General features: G+C 48.0%; 2 protein-coding genes across 5 annotated transcripts in view; one reads left to right on the forward strand and one right to left on the reverse strand.

Annotated features, from left to right (window-relative positions):
* The window catches only part of C11H12orf49 (chromosome 11 C12orf49 homolog), a 25,883-nt gene extending 18,892 nt beyond the window's left edge, over positions 1–6,991 (reverse strand). For 3 of the 4 annotated variants that reach the window (XM_025403531.1, XM_025403530.1, XM_025403528.1), the window contains exon 1: positions 6,711–6,984. In XM_025403531.1, the coding sequence (XP_025259316.1) occupies positions 6,711–6,821 (111 nt within the window). In that variant the 5' untranslated portion in view covers positions 6,822–6,984. Of the gene's footprint in view, positions 1–6,710 lie in introns of all 4 variants that reach the window. The other variant, XM_025403529.1, reaches the window with a different exon arrangement.
* A 226-nt stretch (positions 6,992–7,217) lies between these two features.
* RNFT2 (ring finger protein, transmembrane 2) overlaps positions 7,218–24,700 on the forward strand; it is a 110,227-nt gene continuing 92,744 nt past the window's right edge. Inside the window, exons 1-5 of the mRNA XM_025402154.1 lie at positions 7,218–7,297; positions 9,309–9,488; positions 10,701–10,759; positions 19,438–19,904; positions 23,424–23,500. Coding sequence (XP_025257939.1) covers positions 9,465–9,488; positions 10,701–10,759; positions 19,438–19,904; positions 23,424–23,500 — 627 coding nt within the window. The 5' untranslated portion in view covers positions 7,218–7,297; positions 9,309–9,464. The remainder of the gene's footprint in view (positions 7,298–9,308; positions 9,489–10,700; positions 10,760–19,437; positions 19,905–23,423; positions 23,501–24,700) is intronic.

Consider the following 24,700-nt stretch of genomic DNA (forward strand, 5'->3'; position numbering starts at 1 on the left):
AAAAAACAAAAAATGAAAAAAAAAAAAAAAAAAAAAAAAAAAAAAAAGAAAAAATAGTGTTCCATGAAAAAAGTGGCTACTTAAGCTTGCAGCTCAATTGCCAAAGCTCTTCCTCAAGACACCCATCATATTTCTGTAGGCAGAACGCACTGTTATGCATACTTCCCGTTTCATTATACAGAAAAGATATGTACTTGGGGATCAAAATTTAGCAAAAGTAGTAAGTTTGACTGCTTCATTCTTAAGTGAAATTAGTACTTTTTTAAAAACTACAAGTATGGCCGTGAAGAATACGGTAACTAGTAGCAGAGTCTGCTGCCGCTGCTTTGATCCTCACTAAAGCACCGGCTCGACCCCTCCAGGACTTCTGCACCATCAGTGCAGAAACCAAAGTGTCAACAAGGTGAAAAAAGCAAACAATATTTTGTTGTTATTCTGAAAATAATTCTGGCCTTGCAGATCCCCTGAAAGAGTCTCAGGGACCCTCTGGGGTCCACAGACCACATTTTGGAACCCAGTGGGTTAGGATATTACAAAAAACTAAAGGCTAGGTGCAGTAGCTCATGCCTGTGATTCCAGCACTCTGGGAGGCTAGGCCAGTCCATTGCTTAAACCCAGGAGTTTGACACCAGCCTGGAAAAAAATAATGAGGGCCCATATCTACCAAAAAAATTAATTAATTAATTAGCTGGGTGTGATTGCGCACGCCTGTAGTTCCAGCTACTCGGGAAGCTGAAGTGGGAGGATCCCTTGAGCTTAGGAGTTCAAGGTTGCAAAGAGCTATGACGGTGCCACTGCACCCCAGCCTGGATGATAGAGCAAGACCCTGTACCAAAAACAAACAAATAAACAAAACCAAATTTAAAAAAATCCTAAGCCTCAGTGGCTTCACAGAAGATTGTTTCTTGCTCATGCTACAAGTCTAACATGGGTAAGCCGAGGGGTTCTGCTCATCCTAGTCCCTCAGGCTGAAAGAGGCCCCCTCTCAGCACATGGCCTCCATGGTCACTACGGCTTCTGCCTGCAAGTGACAATTCACATGGTATAAGCCAACACAGGCCACACAGCCACCCTCCTTCAAAGAGGGTGGGAGCCAATCCCACCATGTGCCCAGAGAAGGATGACCAACTCCTTATGAACAACCCTGGTAACTACTACCCCAGGAGATCAGGGACGGACATAATGAGTCACTGAGCGGTCCAGTGGAGAGCAGATCCCAAGACCTAAAAGACTGCAGCTTGGCTCAGTTAGTTCCCCAACTGCTGCTGGACCAGACACAGAACCAGTGCTGATAAGTATCCTGGTATTTCAAGAGAAGCCAGAAGAAAGGATTTATATAAAATCTCATATATTTTTAATCCCATTTTTAAACATACTGGCCAGGCAGTGGCTCACACCTGTAATCCCAGCACTCTGGGAGGCCGAGGCAGGTGGATTGCTTAAACTCAGGAGTTCAATACCAGCCTGAGCAACCTAGTGAAACCCCATCTCTACTAAAAATACAAAAGGCTGTACGCAGTGGCTCATGCCTGTAATTCCAGCACTTTGGGAGGCTGAGGCGGGCAGATCATCTGAGGTCAGGAGTTCAAGACCAGCCTGGCCAACGTGGCGAAACTCCGTCTGTACTAAAAACACAAAATTAGCTGGACGTGGTGGTGCACGCCTGTAATCCCAGCTACTTGGGAGGCTGAGGCAGGAGAATTGCTTGAACCTGGGAGGAGGAAGTTGCAGTGCATCACTGCACTCCAGCCTGGGTGACAGAGTGAGACTCCGTCTCAAAAAACAAACAAAACAAAAGAAGAAAACAATAAAAACCATGCAAGCAAAACCAAAGGTGCATGTAACCCATTTCATCTCTATCGTGATGGTCACAAATTAAGAATGTGGGCTTTAAAATCACGTGGCCCTGAATCAGAGTCCCAGCCTGAGCCATTACAAAGAAATAATAGCCCTAAGCACAAGGAATTCCTACAAAGTGACAGAGACATCCAGTAATAAAATGGTCAGAGGACATGATAAGGCCACTTAAGATGCAGAACAGTCAAATTACCAAAACCAGTAAGATGTTCATCTTCAACCACTAGTCAGGGAAATATACAGCACAGTAATAATGATGGGGAATAAATCTGTAAGCTTATGTGAACAAAGTGTTTTAGGTGTTACTGAAGGACACAAAAGAAGGCAGGATGTGGAGGGGGAGACACAGATACTGGTGATCCTAACCCTGTGAAGGCCCAGGCTAACATGTGTGCTCGTCTCAGTTTTTCTCTGAGACAGAGTCTCTCTCTGTCGCTCACCCTGGAGTGCACTGGCGCGATCTCGGCTCACTGCAACCTTCGCCTCCAGGGTTCAAGCGATTCTCCTGCCTCAGCCTCCTGAGTAGCTGGGACTACAGGCACCTGCCATGCCTGGTTAATTTTTTTTTGTATTTTTAGTAGAGATGGGATTTCACCACGTTAGCCAGGATGGTCTCAATCTCCTGACCTCATGATCCGCCTGCCTCAGCCTCCCAAAGTGCTGGCAATTACAGGCATGAGCCACTGTGCCTGGCTTCATCTTAGTTTTTAACAAAGAAGTTTAAAAAGTAATAAAACAAAATAGAAAAATAGGAAAAAAAGCATATAGAATAAGGATATAAATAAGAAAAATATTTTTGTACAGCTGTACAATGTGTTTTCAGCTAAGTGTTAATACAACAGCCAAAAAGTTAAAAAAAATTAAAGTTTATAAAGTAAAAACATTACAGTAAGCAAATGTTAACTTATTATTAAAGAAAAATCTTCAAACAATGTAGAGCGGCCTGTGTGGACAGCTGACAGTAGCACACAGTAACCCGCTAGGCCTTCACGTTCACTCACCACTCACTCACTGACTCACCCAGAACAACTTCCAGTCCTGCAAGCTCCACTCCTGGGAAGTGTTCTTTACGGGTGTACCATTTTTACTCTTAGATTTTTTGAAACAGAGTCTCGCTCTGTTGCCCAGGCTGGAGTGCAGTGGTGTGATCTAGGCTCACTGCAACCTCCACCTCCCAGGTTCAAGTGACTCTCCTGCCTTAGCCTCCCACATAGCTGGGATTACAGGCACGCACCACCACGCCTGGCTAATTTTCATATTTTTAGTAGAGATGGGGTTTTGCCATATTGGCCAGGCTGGTCTCGAACTCCTGACCTCAAGTGATCTGCCTGCCTCAGACTCCCAAACTCCTAGGATTACAGGCATGAGCCACTACACCCAGCCCATTTTGTATCTTTTATACAGTAGTTTTAACTGTACCTTTTCTATGGTTAGATATATTTAGATCCACAAATACCTCCCATTGTGTTGCAATCACCTACAGTATTCAGTACAGTCACATGCTGTACAGACTTAGGGCCTAGGAGCAATAGGCTATGCCACACAGCCTAGGGGTGTAGCACAATCACCTAAAGATGCATTTTTCAAAATCTTGAGTGACGCATGACTATAATTTTAAAATGAAGAGGATGTGTCAGGGTAGTGAAAAGGTGGTTTAGGGAAGGTGACAGAGTGGACAGCACCTGAGCCAAGAGGTGAAAGGTTAGCAGAAGTATGCCAGACTGAAAAGAAACATTCATCCCAGTTAAAAAGGCTCACTTGTTTGTTCAATCAATATTTGGATTCCCATGAAGTGGCTGGCAGTGTCCTAGGGGCTGGAGAGTCTATGAACAAGACAGACAAGGTCTCTGTTCTCAAGAATATCATAGTCTAAAAGAAAGAATGAAGCAAGACAGATAAACAAGTAAATGAACAAGAAATGTTCAGTTTGTGATGCCTACCACGAAGAAAATAAAGCAGGTTTATGAGCAAGGAATTGAAGTAATTTACACCATGTCATCAGGTATGGTCTGAAACAGTAACAGTCTGACCTGAAATGACACAAAAGATTCAACCATGCAGAGATCCTGGAAGAGAATCCAGAGTTTTCTCTGAGAATTTTACCTGGGGAAAGTGCCATGATCCCATCTTTTTAAAGATTATCACCCCTACTGCTGGGAAGAGAAGAAGACAAGAATAGAAGCAGAGACTTGCTGCTGGGCTACTGCAATCGTCCAGACGAGAGATGCCAGTGGCTTGGCCTAGGGTGACAGCAGTGACACTTCGAAGAAATGAGCAGATTCAGGATACACTCTGGAAGCAGAGCCAATATTGTGGATATAGGGAGTGAGAGGAGAAAAAAACAAATGAAGTGGCTTGAATACCTGGCAAACAGTAATGCCACTGAGTGAGACTGGGAAGACTCGGAAGGAACAAGTGCTGGCAGAGAAGAGTTCTGTTTGGTTCAAATACGAACACACTCAACGTCAACTAGAAAGTAGGAGGGTAGTTTCCAGGGGCTGGGGGAAAGGGAGAAACGAAGATTTATTGTTTAATGAATATAAAGTTTCAGTTTCTAGAAGAGTTATGGAAGTGGATGGTGGTGATGGTCGCACAGCGTTAAGGATGTATTTAATACCACTGAACTGCACACTTTAAAAATGGTTAAGATGGGGCCGGGCATGGTGGCTGACGCCTGTAATCCCAGCACTTTGGGAGGCCGAGGCAGGTGGATCACTTGAGGTCTGGAGTTCGAGACCAGCCTGGGCAACAAGAGCGAAACTCGGTCTTAAAAAAAAAAAAAAAAAAAAGATGGGAAATTTTATGTCGTATTTTACCACAATAAAAAAAATTCGGAAAAAAAAAGATATCAACTAGGCAATCGGATATAAGAACTTGGGGATTTCTAGGACAGATCTAGGCTGTTATCAACTACGGGCATCAACAGCATACCTCCAGAGATCACCTGAGTATTTAAACAATGGCCCAGAGATCACCTGAGTCAGATAGAGAGGAAGGCAGAGGACGGAGTCCTGGCGCACACCACCACTCAGGGGTCCACAAGACAGACAAGGGACAACATACAACTGTGAGGAGGTGTCTGAGGTGGCAGAAAACACAAGTCACAGAAGTCTGGTAATTCACATGATCGCCCAGACATCCTGGCCAATAAAAGAAACTTACAACACTTAGCCTCTCTGTTTGCCTAAGGTAAACTGGGAGGTCAGGTACAATTCCCTATTCTTCCCTTTTCACAGCTCCCCTGCCAATCCACTAAACGTAGAGTGACCACATAGTTTTATCAATGTTCTATTCATTTATATATTTTATTTACACACTTGAGCTTTGAGAGTAAAAAGAAGGGCTTTTTATAACCATGTCAGGACAACAGCATAACCCAGGGTTATCCTGGGTGCACTCTGGAGCGTAACCACCCCTTCTACACAACTAAGCACTCAACCCGGACTCCTAGACAAACTTATTAATGCTTTGGGTAAGACTTCCCCACCCAAGCTCCTTGCTTTCTCCAGGAAATTGTCCCAGAAATTCTCACATGGAAGAAAAACGAAGGGGTGCAGTGTGTTGGAGGGGTGGAATTCCACCAATCAAGTTATGCACAAAAAGCATAAAAGGAACTGTGAGTCCTTTTGAGTCACCCGGGAGGACACAGAAATCCCAAATTAAACGAAGGGCACCCATGCCAGCGCTGGCCGACACTTGCCACCTGTGTCTTGGTTTCTCCCACTGTAATACTGGGAACCCCACCTCTCCCAGGGCTGCCGCGAGGATGAAGCGCGCATATGTACGCCCTCTCTTAGCTCTGGACCGGGTAGGTGAAAAGCAGCGAGGTGTTCATAGAAGCAGTCACCACCGCTGAAGGGTCCTCAACTCGGGGTTCTAGTCCCAGCTCTGCCCTGGCCTAGCAACCCCTTCCCGCTTCAGGTACCAACGCGGTGAGCAGGTCCCTCACCCGTGCTGAGACTGGGACAGGAATGCGCACCTCTCCCCACCCTCGGACGCTCCGGCGGCGCGGCTGCAGACGCCGGGAGGTCGACAAACGCGAGGAGTAAGGAAAAGGAGGAGGAAGGGAAGGAAGGAGGAAGGAATGGAGAAAAGGAAGGAAGGAGGAAGAACGAAGTGAGGAAAGAGGAAGAAAAAAGGGAGAAAGAAGGGCAAAAGAAAGGAGGATGGAAGGAAGAAGGAGAGGAAGGAAGGAAGGAGAAAGGGGAGGAAGAAGGAAAGGAACGTTAGAAGGGGAGAAAGGAGGGAATTAGGGAAGAAAGAAGGGAAGGAAGAGAAGGAAGAACGAAGTGAGGAAAGAGGATATCAGGGAAGAAAGGAGAGAGGAAAGGAAGAACGAAGGGAGAGAGGGACAGAAAGGAGGACGGAAGGAGGAAGGGAAGGAAGAAAGACGGAAGGGAAGGGGGAGGAAGAAGGGGAGGAAGGAATAAAGGGAAGGGGAAGGAAGGAAAGGGGGAGGAAGGAAGTAGGGGAAAGGTAAGGAAGAAAGGGAGGCAGGAAGAAGGGAAGGAAGGAAGGAGGAAGGTAAGAAAGGAGGGGAGGCAGGAAGAAGGGAAGGAAGGAAGGAGGAAGGTAAGAAAGGAGGGGAGGCAGGAAGAAGGGAAGGAAGGAAGGAGGAAGGTAAGAAAGGAGGGGAGGCAGGAAGAAGGGAAGGAAGAAGGAAGGACAGGAAGGGGGAAAGAAATGAAGGGAAGGGGTAAGTTAAGGGGTGGGAAGACAGGGAGGAAGGAAAAAAGGAGGAAGGTAACGAAGGAAGGGAGGCAGGTAGAAGGGAAGGAAGGAAGGAGAAAGTAAAGGAAAGGGGAGGAAGGAAGGAAGAAGGGAAGGGGAGGAGGGGAAGGGCGGCCACTGACCTGCTTGAAGGTGCTGCTGAGGAAGTAGACGAGCGACAGCCCGAAGACCAGGGCGAGCACCCACCTCTTCCGCAGAAGCCGGCGCCACACCATGGCCGCCAGGTTCACCATCCCGGCGCGGACTTGGGGCGCGGCGGCCGGGTCGCGGAACGCGGCAGGCCCGGGCCCCGGGCGGCATGGCCCCTACCCCTACGCGCCCGGCAGCCCCATCCCTCCAGGAGGGCGCCGGCCCCACGGCCCGCGGCCCAGTCGGCTCCCGGCAGCCCTTAGCGCAGCCCCACGTGACCCCGCCCTACGCCCCGCCTCCGCTCCGCAGCGACATGGGCTAGTCGCGCAAGATCTCCTCATCATTGGTTCCTACGGAGCGGTGGCTTCCTATTGGTTAATTGCAGGAAAAGGGGGCTGGCAATCGCGTGAGCGCAGCGGGCGTAGCCGTGCACGGGTCCTAGCGCCGGACCCGGCGATAGTGAGAAACCACCGAATAGGAGGCCGGAAGCATCGGAAGTCACGTGCTGCCCGGGCTGCGCGGGTGATTGGCTTGGCTGGACCTGAATGAGGCGGCTGTGATTGCTGAATTGTCTGGGCAGGTAAAAAGAGAACGCATTTTTTTTTTCTTTTCTCCCAGCATGGTCTGTGTAGTCTCTTGCCCTTGCAGTCCCAGAGCGTTTTGCGCTGTGTGTTGGTTGCAAGGATGAAAAGCGCTCGCGACGTTGTGCCCGAAGTGCACCTGCCGGCTTCCAGTCCAAGTGATGCAGGCGATGCTCCGCTGAGTGCATTTCGATGCAGTCCTGTAACGGGCCCCGGGGGCGCAACTTGAACCATCGCAAGCCTCGAAAAGTCTAGGTGCAGTCCTTCAAAGGGACATACGGAGCAGAGGGTTAAAAGGCGTTTCATTCATTCAGATGCATCCCGCGTGCAAAATGTATTCCAGAATTATGTACGGCCTGCTTCCAACAGAGAATCCGAAGCCTCTTCCAATACAAGCATTCGAAAGTAGAGGCTCGAGCATTCGATTTAGGAGGCGGTGTTAAATGTGTGGATGAGAACTTTGGAATACTGAATTTTATTTTTCCCCCAAAGATTTGCAATGTGGGATAATGGGGGGAGGGGCGAGAGGGAGATTAAGTTGAGATTGTAAATTCTTGAAAAATATTTATATAATGACCTTTTCTTTATATACGAAGATGCTGCTGCCGAGCAGTTTGTTACCTAATTTTTCAAAAGAGAAAAGGGGCTTCACTGGCGGGTCGTTTCTAATCAGTGGCCCTAGTGACACCATTGCTGCCCCCTCAAGAAGTCTGGTCAGGATTAGGAAGTCATTCAACAGCCAATAACAGTGCCCTGAACTGATAGTCAGACACCATCTGACTGATAGAGACACCCGATATCCACAGTATTGGCTCTGCCTGCAGAGACAAGAAGATATTGACGGAGGCTAAACCTATTCATGGGAAGTAGGTGGCCCTTGTTGCCTTGCTAAGGTGAAAGGTGGGACAGGGAGCAAGGGATCTAGAAAAGGGGATCTGGGAGACCCACAGATGTTTTATTCATTGAGTAAGTATTTGTTGAGTGCTGCTCTGTACCAGACAGTGTCCTAGATGCTGAGGCAGAGGGGTGAACCAAGTAGACAGGATCCCTGCTTTCATGAATGGCATTTATATTCTACTGGGGGGACAAATCATAAATAAATAAGTAAACATGAACAAGTAAGTGCTATGAAGAATATAAAACAGGTCAACATTATGGGGGGTCAGGAGAATGAGAAGAGAAGGCCTCTGGAAGGAGGTGACATTTGCCTTGCGGGACCAAGCCCTGCCACATTTAGAGGAGAAAGTATTCCAAGAGGAGGGCACAGCAAGTGCAAAGGCCCTGAGGCAGGGACGTGCTGACACATTAGAGGAACAGAAGGGCCACTGTGGGTGGACAGGAGTGGGAAAAGGGAGAATGGGAGGAAATGCAGTTGGAAACAGATGATGCTACATCAGGAAGAACCTGTAGGCTGTGGACAGAGCTCGGGTTTGATTCTGATTGCACTGGACAGCCATTGGAGGGTTTAAGACATATTTTCTGGCTTCCCCAATCAGGACTCTTAGTTTGACAATAGGGTGAAATATAATACATTAAGAGTTTCAAAGAAGGCTGGGCATGGTGGCTCATGCCTGTAATCCCAGCCCTTTGGGAGGCCAAGGCAGGCGGATCCCTTGAGGTCAGAAGTTTGAGACCAGCCTGGCCAATGTGGTGAAACCCCATTTCTACTGAAAATACAAAAATTAGGCAGGCGTGGTGTCACATGCCTGTAAGCCTGTAATTTTAGCCGCTCTGTAGGCTGAGGCAGGAGAATCACTTGAACCCGGGAGGCAGAGTTTGCAGTGAGCCAAGATCGCACCACTGCATTCCAGCCTGGGTGACAGAGCAAGACTCCGTCTTAAAAAAAAAAGAAAAAAAAAAAGGTGTTTCAAAGAGGGATCACTGAGAGGCTACCCAGAGATACTGAGCAGATGGAATTATCTGCTTATAGCTACGAACAATGTCCTAAGGCTTCTTAGCAGATTCAAGGTATCACAGGGACTATTCATCCAAGTGTTCTGTTCCATCCAGGTTTGGAGTCTCTGGCAAGCTCCCCTGACTCTGCATCCCTCCGGAGACGAAGAGGAGGGGGAGGCGGCCTGTCCTCTCTGGGATCCAGTGGTCACATCCCCCTCAGGAGTCCCAAATGCCTACCTCCAGTGTCATCAACATGGAGTTCTGAAGTCCATGTGGCTCTTCACAGTGAATCAGGTGACACGTCTCCAAGAGAATTTGTATCTTTATTACTACTTGATTAAATGTGAGAGCTGGAAGGAAGCTTTGGTTTGACCACTCCACCCCTCCCATGTAACACATGGGGAATCTGAAGCCACAGAGAGGTTCCTGATGTGTCTGGGGTTGCACAGAGAGGTTACTGATGTGTCTGGGGTCACACAGAGGTTCCTGATGTGTCTGGGGTCACACAGAGAGGTTACTGATGTGTCTAGGGTCACACAGAGGTTACTGATGTGTCTGGGGTCACACAGAGAGGTCACTGATGTGTCTAGGGTCACACAGAGGTTCCTGATGTGTCTGGGGTCACACAGAGAGGTCACTGATGTGTCTGGGGTCACACAGAGAGGTCACTGATGTGTCTGGGGTCGCACAGAGAGGTCACTGATGTGTCTGGGGTCGCACACAGAGGTCACTGATGTGTCTGGGGTCGCACACAGAGGTCACTGATGTGTCTGGGGTCACACAGAGAGGTCACTGATGTGTCTGGGATCACAGAGAGGTCACTGATGTGTCTGGGGTCACACAGAGGTCACTGATGTGTCTGGGGTCACACACAGAGGTCACTGATGTGTCTGGGGTCACACACAGAGGTCACTGATGTGTCTGGGGTCACACAGAGAGGTTACTGATGTGTCTGGGGTCACACAGAGGTTACTGATGTGTCTAGGGTCACACAGAGAAGTTACTGATGTATCTAGGGTCGCACAGAGAGGTTCCTGATGTATCTAGGGTCGCACAGAGAGGTTCCTGATGTGTCTAGGGTCGCACAGAGAGGTTCCTGATGTGTCTAGGGTCGCACAGAGAGGTTCCTGGTGTGTCTAGGGTCGCATGTTAGCAGCAGCGTTCACCCAGAATCCATGTCTCCTGCTAGTCTGCTGCCCACTTCACTTCATCCGGCACCTCTTGGCTGCACAGTTCACTGCATTATCCTCTCACATGAGGACTTCCTCCACCTCTGAGTCTCATCGTCCTCCTCTGTGAAATGCGGTGATAGCTTTCCTCATGGGATGGAATGTCACATTGAGGATGGAATGGCATGAAAGATTGAAATACATGTTGGAAAATGCCAGAGAGCACTAGGGGTCTAAGATATGACTAGTGCGGGTTTGCAGTTTACAATTACCTTGGCAATCTGACAGGCAGTGGGAGTGTTGGGAGACTCTGGCTCACCCATGTGTTGGGTTTTAGGTGTTAAGGAAGATGCAGAGACGCCACAGCAGCAACACGGATAACATTCCACCTGAAAGGTAGGCATCCCTGGTTCTGTTCCATCTGAGGGCTCTGGGCTTCGGGTGGTGAGGGGCAACCCGAAACTGGATTGAACAATGCCTCCCACTCAGTGTTAGTTGTTAGAGTCACAGTGATGGCCTCATACTAAACATTCAATGCATAATAGCTTGCTCTTTCTTTTATGCTAAATTTCAAAGCCTTGTGTGACAGGTGAGCCATCTGACTCATTGTATCAATAAATGTACCTGTGGGATTTTAATTTATGGAGATGTCTTTGTCCATACAGGCTGCTATCACAAAAATGTCATAGAATGGGTGGTTTCAACAACAAATGTTTATCTCTCACAGTGCTGGAGGCTAGGAAGTCCAAGGTGAAAGCTCCAGCATGTTCAGTGTCTGCGAAAGGCCCACTTTCTGGTTCACTGATGGCCATTCTCTTGCTATGTCCTAATGTGGTGAAGGGAAGGGGATCTGTCTGGGTCTCCTTTTTAAGGGCACTAATCCCATTCGTGAAGAGCCCATCTCATCACCTAATCATTCCCAAAGGCCCACGTTCTAGTACTATCGCATTGCAGGTTAGGTTTCTTTTTTGAGAGAGGGTCTTGCTCTGTTATCTGTTACTGCACTGCTAGAGTGCAGTGGTGATCATGGCTCATTATAGCCTCCAAATCCTAGGCTCAAGCAATCCTCCTGCCTCAGTCTTCCGAGTAGCTGGGGCTACAGGCATGTGCCACCATACCTAGCTAATTTTTAAATTTCTTTTGGTAGAGATGGGGTCTCACTAAGTTGTCCAGACTGGCCTCAAACTCCTGGGCTCAAACGATCTTCCTACCTTGACCTCTCAAAGCCCTGGGATTATAGGTGTGAACCACTGTGCCTGGCGTGGGTTAACTTTCAACATAAGAATCTGCAGAGGACACAAACATTGAGATCATAGCTCTGAGAAACAACACGGAGAGGCTAATGACATTGAAAGATGAGATTTTTATTTCTTCCATTTCTCAAGAGGAGGGGCATACTGCTGCATGCAGGGCCGCCTGGGGAAGCACCAGCATCAGTCAGGGGGCAGAAAGGACCGAGGAAAAAGCATAGGTCACAGCCTTTATTGTGTTTTCTGGGGGAAAGAAAGACAAGTCAGGGGAAATAGTTTAGGACTGGCTAGTTTGAATCATGTTGGTGGGCTCTGGGGTATCAAGGTGGTCTCTTTTTTTTTTTTTTTTTTGAGATAGGATCTCCCTCTGTTGCCCAGGCTAGAGTGCAATGGCATGATCTCGGCTCACTGCAGCCTCGACCTCTCAGGCTCAAGTGATCCTCCTACCTCAGCCTTCTGAGTAGCTGGGACTGAAGGCATGCACCACCATGCCCAGCTAATTTTTGTATTTGTAGAGACAGGTTTTTGTTATGTTTCCCAGGCTGGTCTCAAGCGACCTGCCCACCTTGGCCGCCCAAGGTTCCGCTTGCTGGGATTATAAGCACAAGCCACCACGCCTGGCCTCAAGGTGCTCTTTAGTTTGGTATCTGGCCCTGGATGATTTAGGACAGGATGCATTTGTAAAACTTAGATGAAGGAAGGGCCATGCAGTGACTCCCGCCTGTAGTCCCAACACTTTGGGAGACCAAGGTGGGAGGATAACCTGAGTCCAGGAGTTAGAGACCAGCCTAGGTGACATGGGGAGATCCTGTCTCTACAAAAAAAAATTTTTAACTAGCCAGGCATGGTGGTGCATGTCTATAGTCTCAGCACTTTAGGAAGCCAAGGTGGGAGGATCGCTTGAGCCCAGAAGTTTGAGACCAGCCTGGGCAAAATAGGGAGACCCCATCTCTACAAAAAATAAAAACTAACCCAATATGGTGGCATGCATCTGTGGTCCTAGTTACTCAGGAGGCAGAGGTGGGAGGATTGCTTGAGCCTAGGAGGCGGAGGTTGCAGTGAGCTATGATTGCACCACTGCATTCCAGCCTGGGCAACAGAGTGAAACCCTGTCTCAAAAAAAAAAAAAAAAAAAGTGAAATGAAGCAGTGGTTGGGGTTATGGGCTCTGGATCGCAAGGACATGTACATAACTTTGGCCATTCGTTTGGCCTTGTGATTAATAGGTAGGACCAGATAGAATCTAAAAAACAAAACAAAACAAAACAAAACAAAAGTTAAAATGCTCATGAGCTAGAATTTTTTTTTTTTTTTTTTTTTTTTGAGACCAAGTCTCGCTCTGTCACCCAGGCTGGAGTGCAGTAGCATGATCTCAGCTCACTGCAACCTCCTGGGTTCAAGCTACTCTCATGCCTCTGCCTCCCGAGTAGTTAGGAGTACAGGTGCGCGCCACCATGTTTGCCTAATTTTTTTGTATTTTAGTAGAGATAGGGTTTCACCATGTTGGCCAGGCTGGTCTCAAACTCCTGAGCTTGGGCAATCCACCCACCTCAACTTCCCAAAGGGCTGGGATTACAGGCATGAGCCACTGCACCCAGCCTAGAATTTATATCTATTGAAACCCAAGAGGGAACACACCTGGGGGCCTGTTCTCAGGTTGGGACAGCCTCCAGCCCCAGAAGCCCCATGCTAGCACATGCATCCAAGAGGCAGGCAGCCAAGCCTTCCCTTCCTCACATCCCAGCGCTGGGACTGAGTTTTGTATGGTACCTGCCTGTTCTGCAGGGAAGAACACAGGGCTCAGCCAAACCCCAGCTCAGCCACTTCCCACCTGTGGTGACTTTGGTACGTGACTTCACCCCTAGGTCTCAGCTTCTCCATCCAAAAATGGCAGGTGACAGAACTCAAGAGTTGCTTATGGGCCGGGCGCCGTGGCTCATGCCTGTAATCCCAGCACTTTGGGAGGCTGAGGCAGGTGGATCACCTGAGATCAGGAGTTCGAGACCAGCGTGGCCAATGTGGTGAAACCCCATCCCTACTAAAAATACAAAAATTAACCAGGTATGGTGGCAGATGCCTGTAGTCCCAGCTACTCAGGAGGCTGAGGAAGGAGAACCACTTGAACCCTGGAGGTGGAGGCTGCAGTGAGCAGAGATCACGCCACTATACTCCAGCCTGGGTGACAGAGCGAGACTCCATCTCAAAAAAAAAAAAAGAGTTGGTTATGGATGAAGGAGTGAGTGTGAAGATGCAGAAACAGCATCCGGCTTGTAAGAAGCCTGCGTGTTGGAACCTTTTCCGCCTCTAAAGACAACATTGTCATCTGCTCTCAAGTGAACCGTGAGATCTCTTGGGGGCAGAGACCACAGCAGGAAACTCAAACTGTGTATTGAGTGCTTATGCTGTGCCAACCGCAACATTACCCCAGTAAGAGCACCCATTTTACAGATGCAGAAGCTGAGGCTCAGAGAGGGGAAGGAAATTACCTAAAGTCACACAGCCAGGAAGTAGCAGGGCTGAGATCTGGGCCCCCATCCATGTGTCCCCCAGCACCTGTGCTTTGAGATAGCACATTTTGGCTGCCTACTGTCTGAGCAGAACCACTTCCCCTCCTGGGTTGCCTCAAGCTCTGGCGCTTAAGTGGTTAAGTTGGAAGCGCAGCCTCTGTCCCCCTAAGGAATACTCTTTCCCAGTTAGGCTGAAATCTCAGCTGGATGCAGGGGAGAGGCCCAGGGAAGGGAGGCCAGCTATAAAAAGCCCCTTGGTGGGTTGAGTCTTCCCTGGTTGTACTGGAGGCCCCTGAGCCCAGCGAACTCAGAGTGCTGGCAAGCTCAAGGGGGACGGGATGGCTTTCTAGGGCCCCTTGGGTGGCCACGGAGAGAGAGTGGCCTCCTCATGAGCCAACGTGGGTACCTGCCAGGACTCTTGCTTTCTGAGCTGAGCTCTTTGAAGTGCAGAAAAAGCTCAAGTCCCCTTGAGGATCATAGCCATGGTGTTTGCTGTTGTTGTCATTATTAATATTATCATTATTATTATCCAGAGCCCAGTGGAGGAGGAGCGCATATTTCCTGGGCTTTTGGAGCCAGCAGGGATAGAGCTTGGTGGGAGAGGGAATCCAATCGTGAGTTCCCTCCATTGCACCAGATTTTTTTTTTTTTTTTTTTTTTTTTTGAGATAGAGTCTCACTGTGTTGCCCAGGCTGGAGTGCAGTGGCACAATCTCAGCTCACTGCAACCTCTGCCTCCCAGGTTCAAGTGATTCTCCTGCTGAAGCCTCCTGAGTAACTGGGATTACAGGTGTGCACCCCATGCCCGGCTAATTTTTGTATTTTTAGTAGAGAGGAGTTTTTGCCATATTGGCCAGGCTGATCTCAAACTCCTGGCCTCAAGTGGTTCACCCACCTCATCCTCCCAAAGTGCTGGGATTACAGGTGTGAGCCACCACACCCAGCCTGCTTCAAACTCCTGACCTCAAGTGATCTGCCCACCTTGGCCTCCCAAAGTGCTGGGATTATAGGCATGAGCCACCAGGCCTGGCCTCACTGGGTTTTTAGTAACATACCTGTAGGCCCAGTTTGTGCAGCCAGGGGAACCACCGTGTCCCCCTGCTGTGTGTCACAGGTGTTCTGCAAGATGTTAAATGGCTTTTCATGGGTAAAAAAAATTCAAATAAGTTTGGGGAACACTGGGCTTAAGCAAAGTCCATTTTTTCACTTGCAGGCCTTCTCAGAGCCTTTAGTATGCCTGTTCATGCATTCCTTCAAACACTTTTTATTGAGCATGTTCCGAGTGCCAGGTGCATTGTACAGGGTGGTAAAGATGCAGTGGGGAGCAAGGTTATGGTCTTTGACCCTGTGGAGTGGAGCTCTGTCCAAAGCTATGGTTCACAGCACTGATCACACATTAGAATCACTGTAACGGGGGGCGGTGGGGAATGGTGGCTCATGCTTGTAATCCCAGCACTTTGGGAGGCCAAGGCAGGTGGATCACTTGAGCACAGGAGTTCGAGACCAGCCTGGCCAAAATGGTGAAAACCCATCTCTACAAAAAAATACAAAAATTAGTCAAGCGTAGTGGCACACACCTGTGATCCCAGCTACTCGGGAGGCTGAGGCATGAGAATCACTTGAGCCCAGGAGGCAGAGGTTGCAGTGAGCGGAGATTGCGCCACTGCACTCCAGCCTGGGTGACAGAGGGAGATCCTGCTCAAAAAAAAAAAAAAACAAGAATCCCTGAGGGGACTCTGAGTAACTTCAGATGCTGGGAGCCACCCACAAAGATTTTGATTCAGTTGGTCTCCAGTGGGGTCGGGGCACCTGTCTTTTTCAAAAGTTCCCCCAAGTGATTATAATACATGGCCAGGGTTGAGAGCCACAGGTCTTGAGGGAAAGATGAGGGATAAAATGACAGCTGCGATCAATCCTGTGCAGGTGACGTGAGGGTGCAGTGAGGACAAGGAGCAGGGGACTGTCACTGTCTGGGGGGGAGGGAAGCCTCAATCCAGGAAGGGAGATTTTAGCTGAAATCTGACAGATGAGCGTGCATTACCTAGTTGGGATGGGGTGCGGGTACGGGAGACATCCCGGTGAAGGTGACAGCCTGTATTAGAAAGCCCTTGCACGGCGAGAAAGGGGCACATGATAAGATTGGAGTTTGGGGCCAAATAATCCAGGGTGCCTGGCGACTTCATCTCTCTGAGCCTCAGTTTCTTTGTCAGTAAAGAACATGATATTTGGGAATGATATTTGTACATCTAGAGGGTTCCTCTGAGACCATGGGAAGGAACACAGAATGGGAAGCCCTGGGAGGGTTTTTAGTGGGATTGTGAAATAATCAAATACAGCCAGCCGGCCCTCCATATTCATGGGGGGGTTGGTTTCAAGACCCCATGGATACGAGAATATGCAGCTGCTCAAGTCCCTTGTATAAAATGGCTAGGATAGTCAGCCCTTTGTATCTGTGGGTTTTGGTCCACAACCCAAGGTTGGTTGAATCCTTAAATATGGATGCCGGACTGTACGTGTTTTATTATTATTTATTTACTTACTTATTTATTGAGAAAGCATCTCACTCTGTCACCTAGGCTGGAGTGCAGTGGCGTGATCTTAACTCACTGCAACCTCTACCTCCTGGGCTCAAGCCGTCCTCCCACCTCAGCCTCCCCACTAGCTGGGACTACGGGTGCGTGCCACCATGCCTGGCTAATTTTTTAATTTTCTGTAGAGACAGGTTCTTCCTATGTTGCCCAGGCTGGTCTTGAACTCCTGGGCTCAAGGGATCTGCCCACCTTGGCCTCTCAAAGTGCTGGGATTATAGGCGTGAGCCAGCATAGCTGGTCTTTTATATATTTTAAAACATATTTCCTGGAGCCAATTGCAATGGCACACGCCTATAATCCCAGCTACTCAGGAGGCTGAGGTGGAAGGATCACTTGAGCCCAGGAGTTTGAGGCTGTAGTGAACTATGATCGCACTACTCCAGCCGGGCAACAGAGTGAGACTCCTGTCTCTCCCTGTGTATAATGGTCTCGTATAATAGATGATATGAGATCAAGTGTGAAAACAGTGGAAAATTTCCACCAGAGCCTCCCTCCTGCTGCCATTTTGGACTGAGTGACATCTGACATACATTTATTAAGCACCTACTATGTGCCTTGGGTTGTGGGGTCCAGAGAATGAATGAAGCCCAGCCCATTTTCAGTAAGCTCATGGTATATCTGGAGTCTCTTAGTGGTCTGTGGAGGTGCCTGCAGGGTGAGAGAAGGAGGGAGTGGCTCTTTGTCCTCCCTACTCCCCAACACATGCACATCGAGCACATCAGCTCCGCTTGCATCTGTGGTGTGGACTGAGTTTGCAACGCAGTGATTCCACTTCAAAAGAGGATGAACCCTTGGCTGGGCACGGTGGCTCCTGCCTGTAATCCCAGCACTTTGGGAGACCAAGGCGGGCAGATGACCTGAGGTCAGGAGTTCGATACCAGCCTGGCCAACATGGTAAAACCCTATCTCTACTAAAAATACAAAAATTACACAGGCATGATGGTGGGTGCCTGTAGTCCCAGCTACTTGGGAGGCTGAGGCAGGAGAATCGCTTGAACCAGGGAGGCGGAGGTTGCAGTGAGCCAAGATCGCGCCACTGCACTCCAGCCTGGGTGGCAGAGCGAGACTCTGTCTCAAAAGGAAAAAAGAAAGAAAAGAGGATGAACCTAAGAATAGAAAGGTGGTATCCAGAACTTGGTGTTCGTGGGAAACGGCACCCAATACTGGGCTCTCCATTCCTGCAGGCCTAACTCCGGGCTTTCTGCTCTGCCAGCAGTGGCTCTGCAGGAGCCACAGAATCCTTTGCCTGATTCCAACCCAAGAGGCCCTTGCTTGGAACTAGAGAAAGCAATTTGGCCTCGCAGGTCTTCCATAGGAATTAGAGATAACAGTTGCCACGTATTGAGAACCTATTATTGCAAAACGTATTTTAAATTTAACACCCCCACCCCCAAGAATTCTATTCAGGAATAGAGGCCCATTGTTCAGGTAAGAAAGCTGAGTGCAGAGGTGTAAGGGCCCCTAGAACAGGTGGAGCTGGAGCTTGAATGTGGGCCTCCCAGCTAAGTCTTCTTCGCATTACTCTCTGCCGCCCACCCAATGTCAGCTGCGACCAAGGCTGGCCCCTCTGGGGAACTGGGGGACATTGAACTTGAAGGCTGCAGAGCCAGGGGTCCTTGGGATCCCGAGGTAATTCTAGAATCATAGAATTCTGTGCACCCTTTTCAACGAAATGTGCTGGTTACTAAAATGGGCTCTAGAGAGAGTTGGCCTGGGTTCGAATCTCCCCTGCTCCATCCCTTACCAGCTCTGTGACTCTGGACAAGTTACTTTCTCTCTCTGAGCCTCCATTTCTTTATCCGTAAAGCGGGAATATCAGTAGGACCTAATTCCAGGGTTGATGGGAGGATTTAGTAAGTTAATCAATGCAAAACACTCAGAAGACTATCTGACACATAGTAGGTTTCAATAAAGGTTATGACCTATTGTTATTAATATTATTTGTATTAGTTCCTAGGACTGCTGTAACAAAGTACCGTACCCCGAGGGGAGGGGCTTAAACAGCAGAAATTTCTTTTAACAAATTCTGGAGGCTGGAAGGCTGAGATCAGGGTATCAGCAGGGTTGGTTCCTTCTGAGGCCTCTCTCCTTGGCTTGTGGACGGCCGTCTTCTCCCTGGGTGTTTACATGGTCTACTGTCTGTACCTGTCTGTGTCCTAATCTCTTCCTCTTTTTTTTTTTTTCCTTTTGAGACAGTCTCTCTGTCACCCAGGCTGGAGTGCAGTGGTGAGGCCTTGACTCACTGCAGCCTCAACCTCCTGGGCTCAAGTGATCCTCCCACCTCAGCCTCCTGAGTAGCTGGGACTACCGGCGTGTACCACCATGCCTGGCTAATTTATCTCTATTTCTTGTAAAGATGGGGTCTCCCTATGTTGCCCAGGCTGGTTTTGAACAACTGGGCTCAAGTGATCCCACCTCTGACTCCCAAAGTGCAGGGATTACAGGCATGAGCCACTGCATCAGCCCTAACCTCTTCTTATAGGGACAGCAGTCACACTGGATTGGGACCCACTCCAATGACTTCGTTTTAACTTCATTGCCTCGTACAGACCCTATCTTTAAACAGGGTCACATTCTGAGATTCTGGGAGGAAGGACTTTATGTGAATTTGAGGAGGGACACAGCTCAACCCATAACATAATTGATATTATTGGTTCCCATCCTCCTCTGGAGTAAGGTCTTTTCCATCTGCCTGACTTCCTGGGGTTTTTCTCCCCTTGTCACCCAGAAACCGCAGCCAGACGCTCAGCTCTGAGGCGAGTGTGGATGAAGGCGGCGTCTTTGAGAGTCTGAAGGCAGAGGCGGCCTCCCCACCAGCGCTCTTCTCGGGCTTATCAGGAAGCCTCCCCACCAGCTCGTTCCCCTCCAGCCTGGTGCTGGGCTCCTCCGCTGGCGGTGGGGACGTGTTCATCCAGATGCCCGCATCCAGGGAGGAAGGAGGGGGCCGGGGCGAGGGGGGTGCCTACCACCACCGCCAGCCCCACCACCACTTCCACCACGGCGGCCACCGCGGGGGCTCCCTGCTGCAGCACGTGGGTGGGGAGCACCGGGGGCACTCGGAGGAGGGAGGTGACGAGCAGCCTGGGACGCCTGCCCCTGCCCTGTCCGAGCTGAAGGCTGTGATCTGCTGGCTCCAGAAAGGACTCCCCTTCATCCTGATCCTCCTGGCCAAACTGTGCTTCCAGCATAAGCTCGGTGAGTTCTGGGGGCATGGGTGTCCTGGCCATGGGCTTCAACACGCAGGCTGCCTGCAGCCTGTGGGGTGGGGGCTCCTCCTCTGAAACCCAGGGAGAGACAGTAGAGACCAACATGGGCTTCAGAGTGTGGGATTCTGAGTCAGACCTGGGTTCAAATCCTGGCTGACTAGCTGTGTGACTTTGGGCAAGTCACTTGGCTTCTCTGAGCCTATTTCCTCATCTGTCTAGTGGGAGTTATGATAGAAACTTCCTCGCTAGTTGGCTAGTGTGAAGGAGTCCTGTGTAATAACTCAAACTGCTGGAGTCTGCACCCTAGCTCTGTCCCCTCCTAGCTGTGTGATGCTAGGTGCATTATTTAACCTCTCTGTGCCTCAGTTTCATCATCTGTAAAGTGGGGGTATGATTTTATATTCTTCATGGGATAACAGTGATGTTAAATTTGAGTTAATGTGTATAAAACACATTATTATATATATAAGCTAGAGTGCAGTGGTGCAGGTCTCAGCTCACTGCAGCCTTCGCTCACTGCAACTTTTGCCTCCCAAGTTCAAGCGATCCTCCCACCTCAGCCTCCTGAGTAGCTGGGACTACAGGCATGTGCTACCACGCCCGGCTAAATGTAAAATTTTTTGTAGAGTCAAAGTCTTACTGTATCAGCCTCCCAAAGTGCTGGGATTACAGGTACAAGCCACTGCCCCAGCCTACTATATTTATTATTCACACACATTGAAATATTTAACATAGAGGCTGGCATATAGCAAATGATGAATAAATACTACCTACTGTTATTATTAGGAAATAATATAATGATTCATAAAGTGCTCAGCCTCCTATCTAACACATAGTCAACAGTCAGTAATTGGCCTCTAGTATACTGTTTTTCGTTTGTTTGTTTTGACATGGAATTTTGCTCTTGTTGCCTTGGCTGGGGTGCAGTGGTGCAACCTCTACTCACTGCAACCTCTGCCTCCCAGGTTCAAGCAATTCTCCTGCCTCAGCCTCCCAAGTGGCTGGGATTACAGGCAACAGCCACCACGCCTAGCTAATTTTTGTATTTTTTAGTAGGGACAGGGTTTCACCATGTTGGCCAGGTCTCGAACTCCTGACCTCAGGTGTTCTGTCCGCTTCAGCCTCCCAAAGTGCTGGGATTATAGGCGTGAGCCACTGTGCCTGGCCTAGTGTACCATTATTGTTATCATTAATGTTACTTACTGTTTTTTTGTTTGTTTGTTTTTGTTTTTGAGATGGAGTCTCACTCTGTCACCAGGCTGGAGTACAGTGGCGTGATCTCAGCTCACTGCAAACCTCCACCCTCTGAGTTCAAGCGATTCTCAGCCCTAACCTCAAGTGATCCACCTGCCTTGGCCTCTCAAAGTGCTGGGATTACGGGCGTGAACCACCACACCCGGCTTACTTATTAGATCATGGTGTTGCTGTGCCCCAGCCGGCTTATAGGCTGTTGTTTTAGTACTGCAGTAGGAGTGATGGTAAGAATTATCTTGTGGGCTACTATTTTCCATGAGAAAATATCAGGCAGGTGCAGTGGCTCGTACCTATAATCCTAACACTTTGTGAGGCCAAGGCGGGAGGATTGCTTGAGGCCAGGAGTTCAAGACCAGCCTGGGAAACATAGTGAGACCCTATCTCTACTAAAAAAAAAAAAAGAAAAAGAAAAAGAGAGAGAGAAAGCCTCGAGAGGAGATGAGACCATTCTTTATTTCTTATTTTCTTCTCTCTGGGATTCCTCCACCTTCCTTGCAGGGGTGCTGTCCTATCAGCCCCACCCTTTCTATTCCTAGAAGTGAAAGCTGGCATGTTCCCCATTACCCTGAATTCTGGCATCACAGCTAAGTTTTGTTTCGTGAGTATGGTCGTTTTCTTTTTCACTTGGCAGGTTTTTTTTTTTTTTTTTTTGGTTGTTGTATTTTAATCACAGAGAAGAGCACCAAAAAGGATTATGGGGCTACTCATTCTTGTTTTATGTGCTTATAGTGAAGAAATACCGCTTCTACAAAGTAGATCTGGAAAAATAGCTGGAGTGCACATACCTATTAAAAGAGTAAGTGAGGCCGGGCACAGTGGCTCATGCCTGTAATCCCAGCACATTGGGAGGCTGAGTTGGGCAGATCACTTGAGGTCAGGAGTTTGAGCCCAGCCTGGCCAACATGGTAAAACCCCATCTCTACTAAAAATACAAAAATTAGCTGGGTGTGGTGGCAAGCACCTGTAATCCCAGCTACTCGGGAGGCTGAGGCACAAGAATCACTTGAAACCGGGAGGTGGAGGCTGCAGTGAGCTGAGATTGCACCACTGCACTCCAGCCTGGACAACAGAGTGTGACAGTGTCAGATAGATAGATAGATAGATAGATAGATAGATAGATAGATAGATAGATAGATAGATAGATAGATAGATAGATAGATAGGGCGAGCATCAGGTGAAAGAGGAATCCTGTCTGCAAATAACAAAAAGCAGGACTCAAAAATCATTATTCCAAGAGAATTCCAAGATTGTAGCTTGGCAAACAGTGGCCAATTACATGACTGGTGGAAGAAAATTCATTTCCGTTATGCCATCTGCCTGGGTCATGTTTGTCTGTTAGCTGGGATTTTTTTTTTTTCTCATTGAACATTAAACTTGAATTCCTTATGGTGCTGTGAGTTCTTTCTTTCTTTCTTTTTTTTTTTTTTTTTAAAGACAGAGTCTTGCTCTGTTGCCCAGGCTGGAGTACAGTGGTGTGATCTCGACTCACTGCAGCCTCCTCATCCTGGGTTCAAGCAATTCTTGTGCCTCAGCCTCCTGAGTAGCTGTGACTACAGGCGTGTCCACCATGTCCAGCTAATTTTTGTATTTTTAGTAGAGATGTGATTTCACCATGTTGGCCAGGCTGGTGTCAAACTCCTGATCTCAAGTGATCTGGCTACCTCGGCCTCCCAAAGTGCTGGGATTACAAGCGTGAGCCACTGTGCCCAAGCTGTGAGTTTTTTCAATGTATGCTTTTATCACAAATTCTATATGATTCTATCAGACTCTTTTTGAAAGTAGAAATAATAAGAGGCATCATTTACTAACTGCTAGGGATTATGATCTAGAAGCTTTATCCCTCCATGAGGTATAAGTAATGTTATTGCTGTGTCCATTTTACAGATGAGGAAACTGGGGCTCAGAGAGGTGCAGTGACTTGCCCAAGCTCACACAGAGAGGGAGTGGCAGAGCTGGGAATTGAACCCAGCCCTTACCAGACTGCACAGCCCATCCCCTTAGCCAGTGCTATAAAGTATCCCCACAGGGACCTAAATCCTGTCCCTAAGTCAGAATGACTCAGAATTCCCAGAGATTTAGATGGCAGCCCAAATCCCCCAGAAGTGGGATTTTTTTTTTATTTTTTTATTTTACTCTCTCTCTCCTATCAACTCCAAGGGGCCTAGGGATGTGTCTTTTCCCTCATGTTGCTCAGCACCCAGGCTAGGCCTGATGAGTCTAAGTGGGTGACGTCAGGCCCTTCTCTGTCCCACAGGCATCGCTGTGTGCATTGGGATGGCTAGCACCTTCGCCTATGCCAACTCCACGCTCCGAGAACAGGTCTCTCTGAAGGTGAGTCACCTGCCAACCTAGTCTCCTGTGGCTGCTGCAACAAATAGCCACAAGCCAGGTGCAACCTTCCCGCTAAGAATCCAAAGTCCATTGTATCATTCTTATGCCTTTGCGTCCTCATAGCTTAGCTCCCACATACCAGTGAGAACATACGATGTTTGGTTTTCCATTCCTGAGTTGCTTCACTTAGAATAATAGTTTCCAACCTCATCCAGGTCACTGCAAATGCTGTTAATTCATTCCTTTTTATGGCTGTGTAGTATTCCATCATATATGTGTATATATGTGTGTGTGTATATATATATACACATATATATATGTGTATGTGTGTATATATAAACACATATATGATGGAATATATATATACACACACACACACACACACACACCACAATTTCTTTATGTACTTGATTGATGGGCATTTGGGTTGATTCCAAGATTTTGCTATTGTGAATTGTGCTGCTATAAACATGCGTGTGCAAGTATCTTTTTTGAATAATGATTTATTTTCCTCTGAGTAGATGCATAACAGCAGGATTGCTGGATCAAATGGTAGCTCTACTTTTAGTTCTTTAAAGAATCTCCACACTGTTTTCCATAGCGGTTGTACTAGTTTACATTCCCACCAGCAGTGTACAAGTGTTCCCTGTCTACCACATTTACACTAGCATTTATTGTTTTTTGATTTTTTGATTACAGCCATTCTTGCAGGAGTGAGGTGCTATCACATTGTGGTTTTGATTTGCATTTCCCTGATCATGAGTGATGTTGAGCATTTTTTCACATTTTTGTTGGCCATTTGTGTATCTTCTTTTGAGAATAGTCTGTTCATGTCCTTAGCCCACTTTTTGATGGGATTGTCTGTTTTTTTTCTTACTGATTTGTTTTGAGTTCATTGTAGATTCTGGATAATAGTCCCTTGTCAGATGTACAGATTGTGAAGATTTTTCTCCCACTCTGTGGGTCGTCTGTTTACCCTGCTGACTGTTCCTTTTGCCGTGCAAAAGCTCTTTAGTTTAATTAGGTCCCAGCTATTTATCTTTGTCTTTATTGCATTTCCTTTTGGGTTCTTGGTCATGACATCCTTGCCTAAGCCAATGTCTAGAAGGGTTTTTCCAATGTTATCTTCTAGAATTTTTATAGTTTCAGGTCCTAGGTTTAAATCCTTAATCTATCTTGAGTTGGTTTTTGTATAAGGTG

Source organism: Theropithecus gelada, chromosome 11 (genome assembly GCF_003255815.1).
Source record: "Theropithecus gelada isolate Dixy chromosome 11, Tgel_1.0, whole genome shotgun sequence".
Classification (NCBI taxonomy): Eukaryota; Metazoa; Chordata; class Mammalia; order Primates; family Cercopithecidae; genus Theropithecus; species Theropithecus gelada.